We start from the raw sequence: 25738 nt of genomic DNA, 5'->3' as shown, positions 1-25738 counted from the left end.
TCTTGTGAGACCTGAAGACCCCACACTTCAAGTAGGACAGATGGAGCGTGAATGCTATTCGTTACCGCAGTAACTGCACAAACCTTTCGGTTTGCTTCAAGACTGGTCGCAGTGCTGTTGATTCTCTCTGCTTCTGGAAGTTTCCCAAAACCGTAATGCGGCCGTCGCCTTGCTTTGCTTTCACAACACGGTGTCAACATGGAGGGAGCCCGGCTGTGAGTTGCCATCCTGCAGTTTTTTTCTCGTTTTTAACGTCTTCATGCTGTCTAGCTTGAATGAGCACGTCTTGGAGCCTCACTTTTGGGTCTTGACAAAGCTGGTCCGACAAGCAAGTGGTTGAGCAGGCCCATGATGAACTGGTTGTCTGAGGTGTTCTTTCGACTTCTTCTGAGGAGCATTTTCACTTTTTTGTCATGTTCCAGAGCGTTGTATAGGAGGAGTCCACCGTGTTGCCAGGCATCTGTGTACGTCGATAGGAATGGCTAGTTTCTTATACTTTGTCGATCGAATGCATGGAGTGGCCCATGAGTGCCTCTGTGATGGCTTTGAAGGAGTGGTAGGCTTCAGCATCCTTCATGAGCAAAGCAAGAATGGCCTGTACTTGAGTACCTATGCAGTACAAGAGTGTGCAAACCTTGGTCTCCTTGAAAGCGGTGGTAAGGCCCGACACAAACACATAGTCCTCGCCTTAGAGTAACCATGTTGGCCACTGACTTGGGTCATCGAATGTGAAGGGTGATGGAAAGTTATGCTAGCAATTACCGAATAAGTTGCAGACCACTCAGTGTACGACATTCTGACACCATAAAGGGGTGTTATTTGGAGCGTGGTCCCCCAACTTTATTTTCACTGCGCAATATATGTGCATTTAGAGGGTTCCACCATTAAGTCATTGGGGCCATGTCTCTTGCACCCTATACAGCTTCAGACAAAATGATGTGAACCAGTGTAAGCTGTAAGTATCGTTTACAAGTAAAATTTTATGGGTTTACGAGACTTTAGACAAGAGGCTTGACAAACCAAAACATTTGAGTACAGCTTTTTATTGCAAGTAAAAGTCAGCCATCGATATGAATTTTTATTCAGCCTTTCTTCTGTATGCAATGAGAAGTTTTGCGAAACACCGTGCTGGCTGCATGGAAGAGCAGATTCATTAGGACCCAAAAGTCAGTGCATACAGTTGGAACTGGTGGAACAAACACTTCTTCTTGAGGTGGTGCTGTAGCTTGTGCCATTATATTCAGGTGTTCGCTTTTGATGAGCCATTACCATCTCTACTGCCAAAGGTAGTGCCTCCTCTCTGAGCTCTTTGCGCAAAAAAGAGAGAGAGAAAAGAAAAGCCATTTTTGTGCAAAGGGCCTTTCCAATGAATGCGCATTCCTTTTTTTTTTTCCACTACCACTGCCATCTCTCGTGACATAGGCTCATTTTCTTAAACTTTGCATGTTCACTTTCTTGTTTACTGCTATAATAGTATATATTGAGAAACAAACCCAGCATCTGAATGATAATATTGAAATTTAGACAAAATCTGCAAAGTGAGGTTGTGCGCATATGAAATTGGAGTTGCAAAGTGACCGTTACTGACTTCAGTGTTTGCACATGTACACATGTTCACCTGTACAATTGCGCACCCATTTGCAGAAGAATGAGTAAAGGCCACTTGACCTTTACTTTTTCTGCGGATTGGTGTACTTGACTGCACACGGGTTTGGCCATTTCTTTTGGGGAGTGGTGGGGGAGGGATAGGTTTATGTAATAATGTAAATAAAAGAAAATCAGACAAATTTTCTGATTTCGTATGATCATAAATCAAGTCCTCATTTCAATGTTTCACATTGTGTGGGGGCACAGCAAAGGACTATTAACTGGCTCAGTCAAAACCATGCCCTCTTCCTAAAGCAAGATTTAGTATTGGTAACAACAGAATGACACAGCATCTGTACACAAATTAAAATGTGTGAATTGTATTGCACCAAAATACATACGTAGCATGTTTACTTGGTATACATGGTCAAGGACTATTTTTTTTTTAAGGAAGAAGCAGAAACAGCACTACTTAATACCAAGCATCATTGCATATGCTGACATCAATGAATGCCATGTATTTCCTACAATGCTATCTGTAGGGTTAAAACTGTTTTGGCGTTTCTAGTGCTGCATGTAGTGTAAATGGGGCCAAAGCATTTGCTGTGATGCGTGGACCCTGAAAAACAAAATATTTTGTGCAAGTATCGTACCTAAGCGATTTAGCAAATGTACCTTGTTAAGGTGCTATAGTGCTGTGTTACTTGATGGGGCTTGTGTCATTCAATCTGTAGGACAGATCCTGAAATTTTGTGTTTTTTTATTTCATATCAGATGTATGACAGCAGCACTAGGAAGTTCTTTGATGTCCCACCCCAAGATCAGCTCCTCGGACGAGAGGTGAGATTGTGTGAAAGTTTACACTTCTTGAACTCTAGGAGCTCTGCCATCTCGCACTCAGCTTTCTGTTTAAAAAATTTTGAGAAATTTAAGCTTGTTCCTTCAAACAACTACAAAATTAAGCTTTTGAAGGTGTGCTTTGTCACAGAGTGCCTTGAATGTGACAGGGCACAATATTTTGTGAGATGGCGTATGACCCTTTTTGAAGCATCACCTTATCCGTAGAGGCAGCAGTTATGTTGGTATGAGCAGCTTTCCATTTTCTGCTTGTCATTGAGAGCAGGTTTAGGTGTCTGAATAAATAATAAAAATAACAACAGTAACAATAATCAATCAGTCAATCAATAATAAATTATTTATTCGTTTACCATGCCCACAAACAGCCCTAAGGTCCGAGCACTGGTGCACACATACATAAAAAAAAGAAAGCTACAGTGCAATAGAAGTCAAAAAGAAAAAAGCAGTGAATAAAAAAGAACACTTAAATAAATAAGAGTTGTTCATAAAATGAGTGCACATAAAGAAGAGCGTACACAATAAATAAAAAGAACAATCATGAAAATAAGAGTGTACATAAAAAGACTATACATAAAGAGAGTGTGCATAAAACAGTTATGAAAGGAAGAGTTCACACAAAACTAAGCACAAGGTAAATACAAAAGAAAAAGGAGAAGAAAGGCAATTGAGCAATGTGTAAAACTATGAAACAACAACAAAAAGCTTAGAAAAGAGCAATGGCAGCGAGTTATGAAAAATAATCGAGATTATGAAAATAAGTGTTATAACGACTCAGTATTCTGTAGGCGGTTGAGTGTTGGTAATAGGAACATAAAAAGGTCTATCTTCTCTGGTGATCTTGCACGAAGTGCGACACATGATACAACTGAGGAGTTGGGGGAGGTTAGGATACCATGAAGGAGTTTGAAAAGAAACAGAAGGTCAGCATGATTACATCAGCAACGAAGGCCAATGACAATAATCCAACAGTGCTAGAACAAGGTCGAGTCTCCATGTTATCAAAGCGGTGATGATATATGCTCAGAAACTTTTTCTAGGCCAGATCTCTAATGTCACTATTGGATCTATAAATGTCATTCCAGACTACAGATGCATATTCGAGTTCAGGAAGACAGATTTCTGCATTCAACTTGTTGAACATTGCAGGCGAATTGAATTCTCTCAATAGTTTGCAAACAGAGCCAAGAGCGCACACCCTGCATTGCAACGCATTTAATGTGAGCATAAAAGTGTAAGGTCGTTTGAAAAAGTGCACCGATATCATTGATCTCACAGCCTTTACACAATGGTGCAGAATCTACAAAACAAGAAAAAAAAATGCTTGCTGTTTTGCATGTTAAAGACATGACCTTGGTCTTAGCAGCATTCAAGGTAAGGTCTTTACACCATTTAGAAAAAGAAAGTAGGTGAGACTGCAGGAGACGATTGTTATCAACTGTATGCATTTTCTTTAATTAAAATCTTGACGTCATCGGCATGTAGTAGGGAAGAAGAATTCTGAATAGTGGAAAGAACCTCATTGATAAAAAGGAAAAAAAGGAGCAGTCCTAATATACTGATTCTTGAAGGACGCCGCTAGAGGCCATGTAAAAAGATGTTGGCTATTGGCGTTAGCATAACATGATCGATCAAGAAGATAACTTTGCAAGAGATTGACACTTGACGAGCCTATACCGAAGTGCATAAGCTTGACCAGAAGCAGTGGGTGGCTGACTACATCAAAAGCTTTGCTGTGATCACAGTAAATGGTGTCCACTTGCCCCCTCTAAAGTACCAGCACGGAGATCTGCAACATGAAACTTGCAAGATTTGTGATAGTGGAGCAGCTGGTGAGAAATCCATTCTGATTCAGAATCACTGAGCTCTTCACAGTAAAAGACAATATGTTGTGAAGCGCCAGCTCAAAAATGCTTGACGTGGCACAGAGAAGAGAAATCTGGTGATAAGTAGAGAGATCTGTTTTACAGCCAGTCTTAATCAAATACAGGAAAAACAAGCAGTTTTTCGAATGTGAAGGGAAGGGGAACTATTCAAAGAGTTTATAAATATAGAGGTCAATACTGGAGCAAATATACTGCCGCAATCTTTTAGAATTGTGGAGGGGACTCCATCAGGGCCACAGGATAGGGAAGGCTTCAAGCATTCGCTGGCGAGCTTTTCATCAAATAAAACAACACAACATGTAGGAACCGTCGTGTACTGCTGACTGACTCCAGCATCGAAACCTGTAGCTTTATATAAGGATCAGGAATGGGCAGCAAAACATCCTGTGGATGCTTTTACTTCTACTCTGCTAGAGTCGAGCAGGCGAAAACATTCTTCGCATTGATGTGAGCGCTGGTGAATGTACAGTAAAACCTCGATACGTTCCTATTACATACAGTTTCCCTACGCCAACGTTCGCAATCAAGAACCCAAAAATTACCTAACAGAGTTGTTCTCATTTTTTACTGGTTCATGCATTTCCAGAATACACAATTTTTCGGCACCAGCATTCAGTACATCACCAAATATTGATCATACGATACGTTTTCCAGCTGTTAGATCCCATGTAAACATGAGAATGCACAAGGTGCACGTGATCGAGAACAGCATATAGCTGCCCGCCGCGGCAGCTTCACCATAATACTTGCCCTTTGTCTCATAAGAACACCAGTGCACACTCAGTTTCTTATTTCGGTACCAGGAAAGCTTCTCCAGGGTCGTTGCCTGTGGCATTCACGGCTATTACCGCCAATCCTATTGCAATAAGCGTCTTCGCCTATCTGTTTCACAGCGCATGGTGCCATCAGAAGCGTAGTGCACTCTTTTAATAGGCGATAATCGAAAGGCGCCACAGTTCCCTGCTGCAGACTGCGATCGTATATGTTTTCCGGCCGTTACAACCCACGTGAACAAGAAAAGGCGTGAGGCACATGCAATCGAGAACAGTATATAGCTGCCCGTCTCACGTGAGAACGACGGCATGCGTAGTTCTTTATTCCGGTACCAGCAAGTCTCCGCCCGGGTCGTTGCACGCCACATTCACAGCTATTGCCACCAAACCTATTGCAATAAGCATCTTCACCTATCTGCTTTACAGCACGTGGTGCATAGTGCCTTTAGTAGCATACTGCACACTTTTAGGAGGTGATAATCCAAATGCACCGCCGTTCCCTGCTGCAGGCGGCACACTGTGGGCATCACGTTTCACTTCGGCGGCATCTGGCATCGCCCACCAGCTCGATTTCTTTTCGGTTTCCCATTGCCCTCTTAAAACAGCATGCAATAGGAAAACAACAAAAACACGTCGCGGGCCACTGGAGCACCACCAGCTTCACGCACATCGGCATCTCGTGCCACTACGATTCACGCGACACTTCGCATTACGTAGATGTCAACAATAGTTGAGTCTGTCAATTTTTTTTAGTTCCTTCGGATTGTACGTTTTCCCAGTTAGTATGTTTTTTCTCGCATTATTTTTTTTCGGAACGTATGAACGAGGTTCTACTGTACTTCCATAATTCCACCGGCCGGTCAGAAGCACTCTTTTCCAAGAGTGCAATATGTGAGTCATGATCTTGTGTATAGAGGCATTTACAGAGACCTCGAAAAAGATGGAATTCTCTCTACTCAATAGGCACAGGACTTCTCGATTTTCGGGGCTCGTAATCTTTATGTTTTGGCACAGCTATAGGTTCAGATGAGAACCAGTGGGGCTATTTAGTTTGTTTAGAAGAGGGTTGTAGCGCCGAAAAAGACAACACATAGCGAGTGAGACGGGACAGACAGGATGCGCCTGTCTCGTCTAGCTTGCCATGTGTTGTCTTTTTCGGCGCTACAACCCTTTTCTGGAAAGATGCACCAACTAGCCCCCCAACAAGTATTACTTAGTTTGTTTAGGTTTGTACTGGGGAATGTATTTCGACATACTGCTCAAAACAAGCTCCATCAACTGATCTACTTGGTCATCTATGTTGCTTTTGTCTGTTACCAGTGACCACGAGGTGGTGGACAAAAAATCATATAAACCAACATAATCACCAAGCTTGAAACAAAGCAAAGGCGATTTATTTATGCCACTGGAGGAGCTGTGCCTCAGGGCTGACACAGAGGCAGTTATCTTTAGTGATGGATGAAACTTTGCGGGATGCACAAGAGAAATGTCAAAATGAGAGATCTTTAACTTGAGTATTCGACAGGCAAAGGTCTTAGACCTTACCACAGGGATTGGCAATCGAGTTATACTACTGAGGGGAGCAGAAGAGCATAAAGTCCAACAGCAGCCTGCATTTCTACTCTATGTAATGATTGTAATATGAATATCTAAGCATGTTTCAATAAATTCCAGGTGTATTAAGATCACCAAGAATAATTACTCTGTGCTTGCTATGGGAAGATCCTGCACTTTCAACAGAAGAGATGACCTCATGAAACAAGACAGGGCATATTCGGCCGTATGTAGAAAGATCCATTTAACAGTTTTTCACTGTGCGCAAGGCTGAGTTCTAGCCAAATTGACTTCTGTACACTTTCTATGTCGTTGTGCTGAACACATCTCAGTGAACTGTCAACAGCACTCAGTACGCCACCACCTTTTTGTTTAGATCCACAGAAGCTCTGGTCACTGCAGAAGACATGGTACAGTGGAAGAAAGTCTGAAGAGGAAATTTCACTGCAGAGCCAAGTCTTGAAAATAACAAAGATAGGAAAACAATACGAAATGACATAGAAAAATTCACGTGATTTGGTGCAAAGTCCACAAGCCTTTGGTAAAAGTTGTCCAACTTACTCACCAATTTGATTCTTGAGGGTTATCTAGGTAGCATGAAACATGTCGTCATGTAGCAGCCCACAGAACGGGCTGAACAGGCATCTCATTGGCCACATTGACTGGTCATTCAGGCATCTAAGGGCTTCATCATCGATGGCTACCCAAAAAGAATATACAACTCATATTTTGTTCTATGTCACTGGCAGGAGATGGTAGAGGTATTTAAGGCCTTTAAGTGCTTTGTCAGGTTGTAAGCGGCTGTTTCTGGGCTCAACTCAGTAGCAAAAATAGCCTTAGGTTGTCGCAGCCGTTGAGCTACCAATAATGTCAAGGTTTGTGGCACTTCAACCGAGGCAGGACTCTTGCTTTTTTGTTTAGTCTCGGGGGATTCTTCTGCAGAGGAAGCAAGAGCAGAAGGGACAATGGCAGCCCATTGTTCAGTTGTGTGTTGGAGTACATCATATCAAGTTGAGGCAGAGGTAAAAGAACTAGAAGCCCTTCCAAAGTTGACAGGTGTCCTCCCAGGCGTGTTATTGCATGTCGCATCAGCTTGTCGCTCAGGCAATGAACCTCTGCTAAAAGGGAAGCGACGACTTGTGTCTGTTGCTCCATGCCACGAGAATAGTCCTTGTGAAGGTGTTCTTTTTCCTCGTGCAGTTGGAAAACTTTTTTTTGCTCAGGAATGAGATTCCTGCAAGCACATCACAAATGTGATGCAGACTGGCCATGTTGCTGGGAAGGTCACCACTGAGGCACGAGAGAACGGGGAACTGTTTTGTGAACTAGAAAACCGCAGGGAGCACGCCGCCGGGTTGTTGTCACTAGGCTTATCACCCTGCTGTGTTAAGTCACATAAATTGTTGCAAAAGTAGCACGATCGGAACTTTAAATAGTCCAGTTTGTTCTCCAGCCAGGTTACACACTTTGCAGGTACATGTTTTTCACAACTTTCACTACAAAACAACTGCCGCTTTCCGATAAAAGGGCACAAACAGAGCGAATATGCTTCCTTATTGGGTGCCATGCTGCGGTCCTATGTAGTAGTAGTAGTAGTAGTAGTAGTAGTAGTAGTAGTAGTAGTAGTAGTAACAATAATAATAATGACAGGGTGGTCTAGTTATGAGTGTAGTCTAATTCCTATCGATGTTTAAATATTTACGTTTTAATTATTTAGCACTATAAATAAGAAAACATTTCTATCGTACAGTATGTAACATTTAAATTTGCTTCATGTGAAAGGTCACTCCTTCCTCTGCTTGGTTGCCGTGAATGTGAAACAAAAAAGAAGGAAAGATTAAGTAGTTGAACTTTGATGTGTATTCCTTTCTGTTTCTGAAAAACATGTGCTTTGTAACATTCTTTGGCTTAGCTTCTGCACAGTATGCATAAAAGCACAATGGTGAAAGCCTCAGGAATTTTCATGGATCCTGGATTTTTTGTCACACGCACAGAATATGGAAGATATCATTTAAAATCTGTATAATGTTGATGGCAGAGCTGGTGACTTCCACTGAACCTTATCTGCGTACCTCTTGGGTCTTGTGGCCAAAAACTTTTTCCTCCCAGAAGATTAGTGAAACGATGCCAAGACCCAGGCTGAGGACCCTTGAAGCCTTCTCTGGCTGTGGTGGTACGTTTGAATTGAGCTCACTTTTGTGACAGCTTGGCTTGACTAACCATGTGTGTGCGCATCTGAGCATGATGTGATGGGTGATTAGTGTGGTGTGGGAAGCATAAAATATTTGTATGCTATTTAAGTGAACTACGTAATGAAAATGACTATGCATACGATCCAATAACTTCATGTTTTTTACATAGTTCATGCTGCATTTATCTGAGTTATTTATCTGGTCTTTATCGATTTCGCATCATTTCTATGAGGACACAGCAAATATATGAAGTTATTGGAACAAGAAGAATGTTTAGTTGGGTATGTACATAACCTTCCTTTTTTTTTTTTTGGAATGGAAGCTTTAAATGCTGCTCAGAGGGCATGACTGGTCATATGCACAGATTCAGACCAGTTCTAGCTTGTACCTATTTAAAAACTGGTGCTTAAGGCACCTAAGCATGCAGCAAGGGATGTGCTCTCCAAAGAACAGTACTTCTTGAACCACGGTCTGTAGATCTTTGTGGTTCCTTGAGACATTTCAAGGGGGTCCATGGGACTGCTTTAGAGGTGCACCATATGCAAGCGTGATCTATAGAAAGAGCAACACATCTGGTAAGGCAGTTGTAGCAACATTTCATGTGTGGGTGCACTTCCTATGTGAATTCATATTGGAATTAAGAGAGGAAGCAATTGATGTTCAACTGGACTTGAGGCTTTGGCTGTCTTCAGTAAAACATGAAATCAGCACCATCATTTCTGGTTTGCAGCATCACCATTCTTATTGACTATTGACTTTGAGTGGCATAAAAAGCACCTGTAACATAACCCTTCCACTGTGAAATACGATACGCTTTTTGTTGCTATGGCTTTAGCATGTTCTTAATCTTTGACCTGCTCGCAGGTTTTTTAGATACGTTGGGTGCAAGTGCATTTATGTATGGTATATCTTTCTTTTTGGTTGAAAAAGCATGCATATTATATGGTATGTGACGGGGCCACAACTGTTTATTTATTGTATTTCAAACTGCACTGGTTATGTTGCTTATGCTTTATATGCCATTTATAGTATGCAATCAAGGAAAAAAAGTGGTCTCTTATACCAGAAATGACAGTGCTCATTTCATGTTTTGTTGAAGTCCTAAGTTCTACATAGAGCTTTACCTCAGCAGTGTTTCCTGTTTTCAATTTCATATAACTACACCAAGGGGGTAGTTGGATGCATCAGTCTTGCTGGTGGGGGAATTTCAGCACTAGAAGGAGAGAACAAAAGTAAAATGCATGCTTAATTTCTTTTAAAATCAAGTGCACTGTGTGTCTCTGCAGACTATTTAACCCTCTACAGGTTGAAAGGCCACGTATACACATCGATGCTGCGACCTCATGAAAACTCCAACAGCGACAGCACATGTGTGCCTCGAGCATCCATATAAAAGATGTCACAATAAAGGATCAGCTGAATTAAGGAGTGAGTTGGAGTTAGTCAGACAGAAGGGAGGTAGGATACAGGCAATGACCGGTAGTGAATGCTCATACATTCCATATGCCTCCTGCTCCTTCATGCGAGCTCAACTATTTTAATTAAACTCACTCACTGTTTAATTGCACTCACTGTAATGCATGGAACAGACAGAAAATTTTCTCCTTGCTGTAACCTTCTAGTAAAGCACTTGATAGATTTTACTGTTTTATTTTAAAGAAACAAATGGACATTAACAAACACTGCCTGCAGTGGATATATATATATATATATATATATATAAAGAAATAATTCTGCTTGGAAGGTGTGTTACCTTGACGACTGATTCGTACTACCTCAGTTATCAAAATGTGCAGGAGGTTTCTCATCAAACTAACCTCTCATGTACTCAGGTAGTTAGTACTCTTTGCTTATTTCAAGCATCTTGAAGCCTGTCTATTGATCTAGTTAGCCTCTTAAGTCAAACCAGTAGCCCACGTTGTCTACCAGCTTGCGCCTTAAGTACTGGGTACTATGTCTGTGTGGTTGTACCGCCCACATGGTCTTTACATTATTGTCATCTCAGCTCCATAATCTCTCACTTGTCATACTATCGTCATCGCATCATCACCTCTTATGCCGACATAGTTGTCATAGTACGTCATAGTTGTCACACCGTCGCCTCTTACACTGACCCAGGAGCCCAAGTTATTTTCTATATGTCCTTGTGGCCATGATGCTGTTGGGGTCTTTGTACCGTCATCATCTTAACTCTCTCAACTGACTTTCATTATGCTGTCGTCATCACATCACATCGTCACAGTGTAATTGTCACACTGTTGTACCATTGTCATCGTTTCTAAAACACCGATCCCATAGTTTTCATGCTGTCATCATACCACCTTCATCGTTCCATCAATGCGATTCCTTCTTCATTCCATTGTAATAATGCTATCTTCATTCAACCATGATTATGTTGTCATTGTTGTGCGATTGTCGTCATTGCGCTGTCGTCACAGTCATTGCCATGCATTCATTGTTGTGACGCAGTCGTTATTCCAGCTTCATCCGATTATCACCATACCGTCATTGTCATGCCATCGTCGTCATGGGATTCTCTTCATACACACGTCTTCATCATGTTTTCTTCATGCCATAGTAATTTGTTATTGTCACTGCTTTGTCTGTGTTGTCATACTGCCTTTTTGATGCTTTTGTAGTTGTTTTATCATCGTCATTCAGCCTAGTCATCTCATTATTGTCATACTGTCACAATCATGCCATTGTTTTCCTACGCTCGTTGTTGTCACATTGTCCTTATGCCATATTAATACCATGGTCCTTATTGTGTCCTCATACAGTCATCGTCATACTGCCTTCATGGTGCTGTCGTAGGTGTTCCATCGTCGTCATTTCAGCTCCGTCATTCGATTCTCCCCATACTATCGTCGTCACGCCATTGTTATTACATGTTCATTGTCATTCTTTTGTCCTCATGCTATCGTCGTTTTCACATCGGTGCAGAATTCTTATCAAGTTGTCACCATGCTGTCATCGTCATACCGCCTTTGTTGTTCTACTGATGTTGTTCCTTCTTCATCATTTCACCATCATCACTGCGTCATCGTCACATAGTTGTTATGCCATTATAGTCATGGCTGACCCTGCTATGTGATTGTCACAAAATTGGGCCAAATCCAGAGACAGTATATGTCAGAATGACCTGAAGTAACGGAAAACTGAAAATGCCCACTACAATTTCTGAACAAAAGTGCGCTCAGCAATACGGTTTGTTGCTAGATTGCTTGAATGCTAATTGCATTGAGGTGGTGTGGCCTTGCTCCATCAGCGTGAACATTCCATTTTTAGTACGTTTTGAGGACACGCAGCGGCTCTTCTGCTTGTTGTTTAATGTTGTCGTATATACCATTGAAAAGCTTATTTCTTATAGATTATAATTATAAGAGGATATGTAAGCTTTACGCCTAAGATACATGGTTTCTTCCCAACTGGGTCTTGGTAGTGACCATATTTTGGAAAACCTGATGCAGTTACAGCATACTGACTTTCAATGCAACTTTAGCACATATTTATCTATTTCCTAGACATAGTTCAAGAACCTTCTACTTTTACTTTCATGCTATTTTGCATTTGAAAATAGCAATATATAGTAACTTGCATTGTAAACCACCCGGCAACTATTTGTTAATGGAAGATGAATTTTTGAGACAATATAACTTGTAAAATTTTCACTTGGAATGCAAATTTTGATTAATGTGTGTTTACTACTTTTCTTAATGATGCGACCACAATTAGGCATTATTCAGAATACTAGGTTGTACTTGTGACCACTTTTGTGGGACGCTTCTAAAGCCATGACCCTGAGGTTCCGGATTAGAAACTAGAAGCCTCAATTCAAAATATTACTTTATACATTTCCATTAAAGCAAGTGGCCACATCGCAGCAGATTTTCTTTTTCACTGTGACTATTAATAAAGTCAACATAATCTTCAAACTGTGCCAAAATTTTAACACGTGTCGCTCAACATTGAGCAGGTATGGTCCCTCTGTATCTTTATACACATGAATTGCAGTAAAGAGCTGCAGGAAAACCGAGAAATTGATACTATTTTCATCATTACTGAGAAAAATTTCACCTAGCACTACAGACGGAACAAAAATGTTGAATCGAGAAGTTCAGTGTCCCTTCCCACTGTGGCAGGTCAGAACATTTTACCTCAGTTGTGAATGTTTCAGACCTCTCCAATGTGGGCTTCCTAGTCACACCCATATTGCATTCCATTCGTCTTGTGTGCTGCTGTTGCGTACTTGTTACTGGTCTAGGTTTGTGCACTGTAGACAAAGCTAGGACACACGACAGCCAAGCAGTGAGGAGAGCCGGAGGCATGTTACACGAAGTGTGGAGTGATCTCCTATTGGATCGCTAATACTTGCCTGAAACCTACATTCAGCCAGTTAGACAGTCTTACTGTCAGGGCAAATAGAGGCATACGATGATGAACTCATTTTCTGAAACTTCTTTCTGGTTGGTGACCCAACCCATAGCTTCCACAGCACTGTAGCATGATGGGATATAATTTGTTGGGCAAAAAGAGAGCGCATTTCTTATGGTTTATGTGTTGTCTTCCCCTCATCCTGTTCTTCGATGGCACCTTTTCGTCACACCCATAGCAGCAGTCAACAGTGCTTTCTTTTTTCTCTCGTGAGCTTGGGCACAGGACGAAAAAAATAGATGAGTTAGAACATTTACAGTTACAGTGGGGCTGGGAACAGCATTCCCGAATTGAGGCACCATTCCTTCAAATAGAGGTCAACGCCCCACGCACGGCACATATATGTATGCGATCGTCACACATTAGTCCCACAGGATTTCCTTATTATTGTTGTTTTCTATGAAACCATATTTAACCCCTCGTCTGGCACTTTGCACCTGAAACGTGAATAACAACATACTCAAACGAGAGAAACTTACGCCATTCATCTCAGTGTCATGAGTGTGATATCATGCCACAGCAGCTGCATTTTGATGGAGGCAATGTATGGAAATAATTGTGCAAAGATTATTTGAGACCCCAGGCGACACTGCAAATGAAATACATGCAGTCACATGTAATGCACATGCAATACCTTTGGCTAATGACACATTTGTAGAGACAATGGCTTGCTTCATGCCTGCCTAGAGAAAATGGAACAAAAACAGTGCAAGGGACCCATTCTAAAATAAAATATGATTTTTTTGCTATAATATTGTCACGAACAGTGACGAAGACAAAGACGTAGTGGGGCGGGGTCAGAGTCTCTCCTGTCGGACTGCAAAAGCAGCTAAGACCTGTGTGCCCTGTGCTGTCTTTACTAGCCAAGTGTTAGCCGTTTACTGTTGAGTGAATACTCCCCGTAACATCTTTTTGGTGAAGGTTGTGGGCTCTATTCCTTGCGGCCCTAGATCGTCAAAGCAGCCACTACGTTTCTCCCGCCTCCATGGCCGAAGACAGTACGCTGCCGCCGCCGCAGCCCACGCCCGCGGCTCTGGCAACCGTGGTCTTTTCGCATCCCCTCGATCCCGGCACATTTTGCAGTACGGACAACAATGACATCGACGATTGGCTCCTATTGTACGAGCGTGTCAGCAAGCACCACAGGTGGGATGAGATGCTAATGCTCGCCAACATCATTTTCTACGTATGGGGCACAGCTCGTGTGTGGTTTAACGCGCACGAAGAGGAACTGATGAGTTGGGACATATGCAAGGAGAAGATGCGTGAATTGTTTGGCCAATCGGTCATGTGACAAATGACAGCCCGGCACGAACTTGCGGCCAGAGCTCAGACGTCGACGGAATCGTACATCGCATATATCCAAGACATGCTAGCCTTGTGTCGCACCATTGACAAAGACAATGCCAGAGGCGGGCAAGGTTGGCCACATATTGAAAGGCATAGCTGACGATGCCTTCAACATACTCCTGTGTAAGCACTGCAGCACGGTTAACTTCATCATAACAGAATGGCGTCAGTTTGAACAAGCAAAAAGCTGGCACATTACTCAGCACTTTACCAGACTCCCGAACACGGCTGTGACATCCTCATGCGAAGATCCCGTGACGTCCCCTCCATTCTCATCGCCTCCCAACCTAACCAGGATTGTTTGCCAGGAGTTCAAAGCCATGGCTCCAGCTGCTTATCAGGCACCTGCTTGCAACCATTTAGCGACAATATCCCTCATTCAAGCTGTCGTCTATCAAGAGTTTGTGAATATGGGCATTCCACAAGCCACCTGTCACGCACCTCAGCCCATGCACGCTTCCGGTCCTCAGACTGAATACTGCACTGCTCCAATTGTTGCTGCTGCCGCTTCCGCTCCCAGATTCACACTCCGCTACAGAAACCCATCTGAGTGGAGAACACCAAACAATCGACCAATATGTTTTTCTTCCTCTCGCGTCGGCCACATTTCATGCCACTGCCGCAGTCATATGTATTACTGACCAAGCTTCCCCGATGACCACCACCAGGATCGTGGCCCGTCTTCTAGCACACCTCTTCTCAACGACTACCTTCTGGCCCATAAACCTAACCGTGTACCTTCCCGTTCTGCTCCAACATACGCTGATATTGCCGCTCCAGGACACTTGTCTAGCTGATCGCCATCACCTCAGAGTCACCAGTCGTGCTCCCCTCAGTGCCGTCGCTCTCCCTTCCCCCGCTTACTCTGGCCACCACTGGGGAAACTAGCCAGTGCAGCTCCGGGAGGTGAGACTGCATTGACGACCAGGACCAAGAAAACCTCTGTTGTCTCCCACTTCAAGAAACAATTTGCTTGGTGTTCTCATCAACGGCATGACCGTTACTGCTCTCATTGACATTGACACTCTCCTGTCTGACTGCAAGAGCTGCTAAAACCTGTGTGCTCTGTGCAGTCTTGACTAGCCAAGTGCTAGCCGTTTACTGTTAGAGTAAATACTTCCTGTAATAATATATATGTGCTGTGCACTGTTGATTTCTTGCAACCAGTGCTTGAGTGGACATCAGTTTGGTTTTTCATCATTTGGGTACACAGACTTAAAAAGCTAACCTCAGTGTCCAGTTTCCTGAGAGAACAACATGAGAAATTCTATCTGAAGTATTTCACTACGTCTTTTATATGTGCTGTCTTTTAGATACCGGGGTCCTGCCTAGGTGCGATGAGGTACATTTTTAATCCACACGTTCACTTTGTTCTTCCTTTACACTGCCCAAAAGATTATGGGCCAATACCAGACATCTGCACTGGCAGCGTTGCAGTGTAACATATTCAGTCTACCGGTGGAGCGGAGAATGCACACAGCCTGCAATTTGTTTTGAGATAGCGTTTAACTGACCTTTTTCTTTTCTTTCTAGTGGAATACATGCACTTATCTGCAAAAAGTAATAAAAGCTCGCAACAACTATCTATACACATGTACGCTAGGCACTCGTAATGCTAATTATAATCTTTACTGCCTTTCGTATATCATACACATTCTCGCAGATTTTATTAAGTTTAGCAGATTTTATTTTTTTCATTCCAATATGCTTCTGTAAGCTGTTAAAGGCTGACGCACAGTTTTGCTGTTTGCACAGGGAGCACTACAAGGATGCGCTTGTAGACTTACTTTATATGCTCCCCTTGGGAAGCGGAGTAGATATACTGCTTTTGGATCCGATGCTTTCCTTGTTTCCTCATGTACTAGAACACTAGCTTAGCTCGTGACCACAAGGCGAAATGCACATGCGAGCTTGTGTCCACGGCCTGCATAGACAACGAGACTGTAAAGGGACGTGCATATCTTGCTTAAAATGTTTGGAAAGATGTTTTGCGTTTTAAAGAAAATAATAAGAAACTGCTTTTGTCTATGAGAAAAATGGCTGCTATAAAGACAGTGCTAGCATAAACTTGTGTCGCCACCTGCCTGCAGCTACAGAAAGTAGCCGTCCAGGGATGGTGCTGCATGTTTCTTGCTCCTCTGCAACACATGGCAACCCTTCCTGAATGGCTGCTTTTTGCAGCTGCCAGCATGAAACGGCACAAGATTATGCTGGTGCAGTTTCGGCAGCAGCTTGTATCTTCATGAACGAAAATGGTTTCTCATACTTTTCTTTTAAAGAACAGGCAATTATTTGTGCCAAGTATTACACTGAAAGACGCAGACTCCAAAATGGGATTTTTCTGTTAAATTTTAGTAAGAACAGTGCAGCAGGAAGTGTAAATCTTTCTTCAAACGTTTTAAGTGCAATATGCCTGTCGCTGTACATCTCAGAGAAGAAGACAGGTCTGGCCATGCAACGCGATAGTACGCTGAGCAACTGCTACCACCACGTGCACAGGCCACCTGCTCATAGTGTTGAACCATCTATACTGTGATTGCAATGCTCATTAGAGCCTGTGCAATTTTCTGGAGCAGTCAGTGCTTGATACCCAGCTGGCACCTACGTATGAGCTGAAAATTTGAGACAGGCAGTGCTGCTGGCAAGGAACTTCCCGAAGCATTTATAAATAATACAAACACTGTAAATAGCTCATTTTCTCTTCTCCTCGTCGTTCTCTCTCACTCTGCCTCCGTCTACTTGTACCGAGGCTGTACACAGCTGTTTACACTGTCCCCCTGTTGGCCGATGTTCAGCTGTTTACTGTCCACAAGGCAGTTATGGTCAGGACAGCAGAACCCCTTTCTTATTGTTCTCACCACCACAAATACAACAGTTTGCTCGTCCTTTGCGAGTGGCAATTGCATTGTGATTGTCTCGAGTGCAACCCTAAACTTGGGTATAGGAGGAGACACAGTGGTCTGCTCTGGAAAATTCTGATTGTCGTGGACACAATCTAGGTTGATGGACGAAAAAGCTTTCTTTTTCTATGTTTTTCCCTCCTGCCACTTTTAATACAAAATTGACATTAATCGATGCAGGCGACCAGCAGTGTACTTCACAGTGAGTCATGCCATTGTACAGTTGTACTTCTATTGACACTGCATGCAGCAACAAAACAACAATGGCACGCCAAAGCGGCACTCATCACTCACAAACCATAAAGGTTGGGGTGGGGAGGACACTTTTCTAAATTGAAGCAGATCCCCGGCCACCACACCTGTGCTAAATAAGCAAAAACCAGTTTCTTTTTTCCTTTTTTTTTTTTCCTCGTTCATGACTGAGTGGCGTCGCCTGGTGGTGGAATCTAAACTATTTGCAAGATGGTTGTCGGGATCCCCACACCTTAACGTCGACAGCCATCATGAGGTGGGCTCTGCTGGAATTCTTATTCTACAGGTTTTTCCTGTGGCCTGAAGGCAGTGGGTGCCATCAAATCATGCTGGGCTGTGGAGAACAGTGAGGTGGCATCAAGGGCTTTCCAGCGCAATTTTCCTGGGTCAACAGTTTTCACCCAAGACTTCAACTCTTTTCTCAGCGATGTGCTAGAGGTATTTAACTCATTTTGCAGCATTGAAAGGAGGCTATAGATACTAGCTACACAAGTGAGTTGCAGTTGTTACAAACTAAGTATCAGCTGCACATTTTACTGCTCCATTTGTTCCTTGGAAGAGCAGTGTTGTTTGAATTGATGTGATTTACTGGAAAGTACTTCATGCTTTCAAAATGTAAGAAAAGCTGATTTCTTGTCTAATAAAACTTATTGCAGCTCTAAACATAAAATACCTGTGTGCAATACATAAAAACATGGCTAGAAAAACCTTCAGTGTGCGTTGAAAGTCCTTATTAAGCATTTGTTGCAGTGGTGAAAATGCTCGCATCTTTATGTCCAAACTTGAGTCATAGTAATAAAGACAGTAGTTTTACATGCAGTCAGTGTAGTGCTTTATTCCTTTTTAAGGAGTTTGAGGAGTGCCTGTTTTAGAACTGTACAGCTGCTTTTATTCATTAAAGCGTCATTGAGGCATAGTTGGCACCTAAATTACTTACCTGTATTGCACTGTGGCTGTAGTTACACAGAACATGCAGAGCAGTGACAAACTCAGATGTATACAGTGACAATCCTCAGTTCAATGAGATCTGCAATATAGTTAGACTCTATATTTATTTCATGATCTTAGTTGCACGTAACACTACATATGTTTCCTGTGATCTAGTGAGGTAGTTTTGTTCCACAGTTTGAATCTAATGAAGTCTGCACACATTACATGCATGTACACGCCTGCGTGACATGTACACGCCTCGTGATGCCTGCGGCAGAAAAGGACGTTCCACGTCTGTCGCCAAGGCCTGTGAGTGGTGGCGCTGGCTAACACTCCCAGGGTTCTACTAGGAAACATAAATACCGAAGAAAGTGGATGGGGAAACGGCGCCGTGGTAGCTCAATTTGGTAGAGCATCACATGCGAAATGCAAAGGTTGTGGGTTCGGTCCCCTCCCTGCGGCAAGTTGTTTTTCCATCCACTTTCATTTCCATGAATTTATCGTTTCTTTATTTAATTTATTAAGCACAAGTAATTTCCCCTATGTTGTCCTTGGTGTCAGTGTTTGTTGGCTTCTTATGACATGCATGTATACCAGTGAGAAAGAAAGTATATGGACCATTAGCTTGCTGAAAAAGCTCAATTTATTCATAATTCAAACACATAATCCGAAATCGACAAGTGCATTAGAAAGTTCACAGTGGCAAGTTTGGACAGCAGACTTTAATTTCAAGTTACATTCATAAGCAGATAAGAAAATCAGTTTTATCGTGAAATCCTTGGTTCAGATGCATTTATGCAGGGGAGTAGTTGTAGCCTTTGTGACAAATAAAATGAAATAAAATAAAAGGAAGCATCGCCTGACATTGAATTGGTCTTTTGCAAGAATCCTGTCATGCGAAAATGCTGGTGAGTAGTGCAAAACGCTGACCATTGAGCAGAATATAGAACTCACTGTGTCATCTGTTGTGCCAATATGGGAAGCAAATTAGGCGTACCCTTTTTGTGCTTACAATCTCATGGATGTGTTCTGAAGCACGCCAGTGGCTAAGTGTGACTTGAACTTGGCTGAGTCAATGCCTGACTACTCCCTAAGACATGAAGGAAGGTGTTCTTGTAAGATTGTTAGTCAAAGCATCAGCAGAGCAGTGTTTGTTGCTGTTTCCTGAGTAGAAAATGCGTGTCCTGGTGGTTCAAAAATGCAACTATATTTTCTAACTCAGGAGCAATCTTCTATAAATATAAAACACCTTTGGTGTGTTGAATTTATTTGTAATTCAGAAGCGCAAACTGAAATTGACATGTGCACTGGAATGTTCTCAATGCCAAGTTCGAACTGCAGTCCTCAATTTCAAGTTACATTCACAGGTGGAGAAGAAAGTCAGCTTTATCATGAAATGCCTGGTTCATTTACTTCTGCGCTGTCCTGCTGGTGAAGGAATTTCAAAACTACAGTGGACTCCCTTTAAGTGGAACCTCAAGGGACCAAGGAAACTGATTTCGTTGATCAGGAGTTTCATTTATTGAGAGACAAAGCTGATACAGTTGCATGAATACAAAACCAACCAACCATGAAGATGGTGTTCCGTTTAAGAAGCAGTTCCGTTTATCGAGATTCCACTGCCAGTCGCTGTAGTGACAAAGTTGTGTGAGCTATGTGATGAGGTGAAATACAGTTGAACCCGCGTATAACGATACCAGTTTTAGCAATATATCGGTTATAACAATGAGAAGCTGCTGCACCGCCAAATTTTGAATGTTTTGCATGGTGAATTAACCCACTTACTATAATGCCCCAAAGCCGCATTATCGGTTATAGCGATGAAGCCTTGCTGCTTGGTGTCCAAGCCGAAAGGTAGTGAAATGCAAAATCCTTGAAAAGAAAAAAAGAAAACGAGAAATTCGAGTGACTGCACGATGGCCCGCTGCTCGAACGGCTGCCACGCGCTCATTTTCCAGCCTTCTCCGCATGGCTCTCTCCCGTGGCCCTTCCACCCCTCTGAACACGAATGGCCTGGGCCCCTATCTTTACACCGCGTCACCCTCCGAAACACGAATAGACCACGCCAATTGCGCTGCTCGCATCTTGCTCGCTGGCTGGCTGGCTCTTCATTCAGCGCAGTTCTGGAGACAGCATAATCGTCGGCCATGTTTGTCTTTGTTGGTTGCATCGAAATTGTTCCTGGCCATGTGGTTTCTCAGCCTCTTCTGACTCGCCGCCGAAACGGAAGATGACTGACCCGCTCGCTGATAATCGGCAATGCACGATGTTGCCAGTGAAAAGAACGTTCACGGTTATAGATTTGGAAACTAAGTGCTTCTAACCGATGAGGCGATCATCGCGAACGTGCTTGCATCGGATAGCGACGGCGACGATGGCAGTGATGACGTGGTGGGGCAGGCTGCTTCAATGTTGTCCTCGCAGGAGGCCCGGCAGATGATTAAGTCCCTCCGGGGCTTTGTTTTCTCAAGGAACCTTCCGCTGCACTTGATGGAGCACCTGGATACCTTGGAGAAGGATGTCGGCAAGGCTGACGGACATAGGGTTTTCTCGTGCAATGTAGTGTGACATACGTGGTGAGACGTGTGTGGTAATCTTACCTCAGCATTTCTTCTGGATATCTCAAGCCGACAAGCTGCCACGGCAACCTCCCCGCATTCTTTAAAAGGCTCCTTTTGGGCCCACGAAGGCGCTGCCTCGGCAGTGCTTGCATATCGCTTGCCACCCGTGACCCCTCTTTGCAGTTATAGCAGTGCCATTCTTTAACGCCGAAAGCCACAGCTTCTTACACGTGATTGGAGCGCTCAGGGGGCAGTTAAACGAGTGAGCACAATCAGCAGCTGGAAGGAGGAAGGTGGTGGGGAGGGGCACTGGCCTCCCCACCATTATAATTTGCTAAGATCAGCTCTGCCATCCCCCTATTTTGATTTTTTCATGCAACCTGGTTTTAACAGTTATCGGTTATAGCAATGGAATTTTCGTGGCATTTGAATATGGTTATAAGGGTGTCTGACTGTATTAGAAAATGTTTGTTTTGTAGTAGATTGGTATTATTCTCATGCAGGGCAAGATGACCAATTCAAATGGGCAAGAACTGCCGCAGAAGGGAGATGTGCAACTGCTCTGTGGAGGGCCCCCATGTCAGGGCTTCAGTGGGCTCAATCGTTTCCGGCATACGGAGAGGTATTTACTCAAGGTATGTCTTGCCTAACTTCACTTAGTAGAACACGGGATAACACAATTAGTGCAGCTTAACTTCAATCTGATTTGTAACTTGTAAAATCCAGGGTGTCGAACTGAACCTGACCTGAAATTCGTACCTGAATAGGACTTTCGGCCCGAATAGGACTTTCATTTGTACCTGAATTATTCATTCGTACCTGTATTATTCATACCTGAATAGGACTTTCATTGATTACGAGAAAGCGTTCGATTCTGTCAAAACCTCAGCAGTCATGGAGGCATTACGGAATCAGGGTGCAGACGAGCTGTATGTAAAAATACTGAAACATATCTATAGCAGCTCCACAGCCACCGTAGTCCTCCATAAAGAAAGCAACAAAATCCCAATAAAGAAAGGCGTCAGGCAGGGAGATATAATCTCTCCAATGCTATTCACAGCGTGTTTACAGGAGGTATTCAGAGATCTGAATTGGGAAGAATTGGGGATAAAAGTTAATGGAGAATACCTTAGTAACTTGCGATTCGTTGATGATATTGCCTTGCTGAGTAACTCAGCTAGGGGACCAATTTCAATGCATGCTGACTGACCTGGACAGGCAAAGCAGAAGGGTGGGTCTAAAAATTAATCTGCAGAAAACTAGAGTAATGTTTAGCAGTCTCGGAAGATAACAGCAGTTTACAATAGGCAGCGAGGCACTGGAAGTGGTAAGGAAATACATGTACTTAGGGCAGATAGTGACCGCGGATCCGGATCATGATACTGAAATAATCAGAAGAATAAGAATGAGGTGGGGTGCGTTTGGCAGGCATTCTCAGATCATGAACAGCAGGTTGCCGTTATCCCTCAGGAGAAAAGTGTATAATAGCTGTGTCTTACCAGTACTCACCTACGGGGCAGAAACCTGGAAGCTTACGAAAAGGGCTCTACTTAAATTGAGGACCACGCAACGAGCTATGGAAAGGAGTATGATGGGTGTAACGTTAAGGGATAAGAAAAGAGCAGATTGGGTGAGGGAACAAACGCGAGTTAGTGACATCTTAGTTGAAATCAAGAAAAAGAAACGGGCATGGGCAGGACATGTAATGAGGAGGGAAGATAACCGATGGTCATTAAAGGTTACGGACTGGATTCTAAGGGAAGGGAAGCGTAGCAGGGGGCGGCAGAAAGTTAGGTGGGCGGATGAGATTAAGAAGTTTGCAGGGACGACATGGCCACAATTAGTACATGACTGGGATTGTTGGAGAAGTATGGGAGAGGCCTTTGCCCTGAAGTGGGCGTAACCAGGCTGATGATGATGATGATGAGGACTTTCGGCTGGAAGTGAAACTGCACCGATATATATAAAATGTCGCTGAACTCAAGCTAAAAAATAAAGTAAAACAAAATAAAATGAAACAATTTAAGCATATGCAGCAACACAGGTTTCCGACAAATTCACAATACTCTGAAATAAATTTATTTGTTCAGTTGGCATGCCCTGCTAGCAAGATGGGGACCGATGCTGGGTATATGCTGGTAATTGCAACAATACCCGAGCCTTTACCGTTGTTATACTTTGGTAATTACAACAACCATGTCAGGGCACTTTTGGACCGAGAGTAGCCTTCATGCGGATGCCCTTAATGCTGATGTTCAGCACCACTAACAGTAAACATCCATGCTAGAACAGTGCAGTGGCGACGGGCATGGAAAGAGATGTATAGGTGAAACAATTGCTCGCAAGTCTGCCACATTAACCCTGCCCTTAGCAACATAACCACAACCACACATTTATGCTAGTGATATTGCATATCATGAGTGGCACTTCTGTTGCTTTTTCGAAGCAACCAGAGCTTTGAAATGCTCATTGGCCACTGCTATCTCCACAACAGTGACATGCCCTCAACTTTTCAGTGGGCTCATGTGGACATTTTTTAAAAAGGTTCACCATACTATTGAGGCTTACTTTTTTCTTTTTTTCCTAATATTTAGGCGGCATCTAGGCTGGGATAATGTAACGATTCTATTTGAGTACTATTTCTCATCATGCTTTGTAGTAATCCGAGCATCACTTCACCCGCATTATCAGCGGAATCGTCGGCTGTGAACAGTGGATGATAAACGAGGCCTAGAATCGGGCAAAAGGAATCACTATAGTATACCGGCCCTGGCTTTGCTTATGAGGCACTTTTGGTGTGCATGCTGCGGAACATCAGCAAAAAATTTTTTCAGTGTTGAGTGGGTGAACTGTAACATTTTCTACAACTTCCTCTTTTTTTCTACTCCTTTATAGCCCTTAAAATAAATTTCATTCTTTTGCAATACAGAAAACTGGGGGATCTGGTATAGGTTCATCATTTTGAACTGTAGCACAGAAAGAAGAAGGAGACACAGATGGTCGCTACACTTGCAACTCAACTTTTATTAGGAAATGGACACTTTGCAAAACAAAGCTGATGTGCATGCTCGCAAGTGCCCTCTACGCAGTTAGAAAGCTAGCAGACAACTCCCCGCCTGGCTGGGCATTCCGGCACGCTCAGGCAAGCTCCCGTGTCTACGTTTCTGAGTGCCATGCCAGCACACTGTGTTGCATACGGATGTACAAATTATTATGGCAAGAACCCTGTTGTTTTTGTTCTTTAGTTGTTTCCATCCAAGTAGCGATATCCACTAAAGAGAGCGTCATAGATGAATGCCGTAAAGTGGTTGAATGGGGACAGCTCAGTATGGTAACCAAACGCCCACTCAGGGATTCGGATTTGCAGCGAGCACTTTATAACAGGTATACGTCACGAATTTTGGCCTGTAACGAGTCCTTTGTATTAATGTTTGCCCTTCTTCAATTTTAGGCCTGCCTTCAAACTTTTCTAGCCACCCTCACTATGTGCCAACTGTTTTCACATACACCCAAACTTCCGTTCAGGCTGCAGTGCGGCGGCTCGGTCATCGCATGGATAAAGAGGCATGTAACAGCACGTTAATAACAGCGAAGTAGGATTTCGGTGTGGCGTGTGCACGGCGGCATCGGCTAGTGGTTTCAGAGTCCGCCCTCATGCACGGTGTATGCGTTCATAGCTCTAGAGATCTGAACATGGGCTGGCGCTGCCGGCATGTCGCTGGCTTAAACCATGCGCGTGGCGGTGTCAGCTAGTGGTTTCAGAGTGCGCTTTTGCGCTCAGTGTATGCTCATAGCTCTCAGCGTGCGGGCTTGCTCTGCTGGCGTCTCGCCGGCTGGAACTGTGCGCGTGTGCGCCCGCCAGCTGACACATGGATTTTTATTGCGAGAGGAAATGAAAATCAAGGGCCATATTTGCTGTTGCTTATCTTGAAGATCATATTGTTACGAAGAGTTGCGAAGAAATGGTTTTATTTACAGGCGATGGATGATGGTCGTAGCGTGATCGTAGCGCAGCCTGGCCTCTCAAGCTCTTCGTTCCCTTCGTCTTCTCTTCTCTCTTCTTGTCCACGCCTTTCGTATCCGTTACATTTCCCCGCAAGCAGACGAAGCCCGTGGGGCGAGTCAGGATGGACAAGCCGGGTAGAAAGGTTTCAGGCGAGCAATATGAGTCAGCTGAGTTCTGCTTGATCGCCGACCATTGCACAGGAGACGAGCTATGACATAAGCGAGTTCGCTCAGGCGGTCCATGACTACAAATGGGCCTGAATATTGTGAAAAGAACTTTTGGTACAATCTACGCTTGCGTTGCGGTGTCCAAAGAAGAACCAAGTCACCTTTTTCCAACGATACTTGTACGTGACGGTCGTCGTATCGCTCTTTCGAATGACTTTGCGAGGCGAGAGTACGAAGACGAGCTATCCGACGGGCTTCTTCGACGAGACACAAAGTCTTCGATACAGAATC

The 25738-nt window shown here is 43.4% G+C and overlaps 1 protein-coding gene across 1 annotated transcript in view; it reads left to right on the top strand.

The window, feature by feature from the left end:
* Positions 1–25738, top strand: part of LOC126540678 (DNA (cytosine-5)-methyltransferase PliMCI-like) — a 194573-nt gene that overhangs the window by 126042 nt on the left and 42793 nt on the right. The window contains exons 23-26 of the mRNA XM_055076227.1: positions 2362–2427; positions 8765–8828; positions 18070–18221; positions 21778–21909. Coding sequence (XP_054932202.1) covers positions 2362–2427; positions 8765–8828; positions 18070–18221; positions 21778–21909 — 414 coding nt within the window. The remainder of the gene's footprint in view (positions 1–2361; positions 2428–8764; positions 8829–18069; positions 18222–21777; positions 21910–25738) is intronic.

The sequence above is a fragment of the Dermacentor andersoni genome, chromosome 2 (genome assembly GCF_023375885.2).
Source record: "Dermacentor andersoni chromosome 2, qqDerAnde1_hic_scaffold, whole genome shotgun sequence".
Taxonomy (NCBI): Eukaryota; Metazoa; Arthropoda; class Arachnida; order Ixodida; family Ixodidae; genus Dermacentor; species Dermacentor andersoni.
The sequence above is the reverse complement of the archived record's forward strand: the minus strand, read 5'-3'. Positions and strand labels throughout refer to the sequence as shown.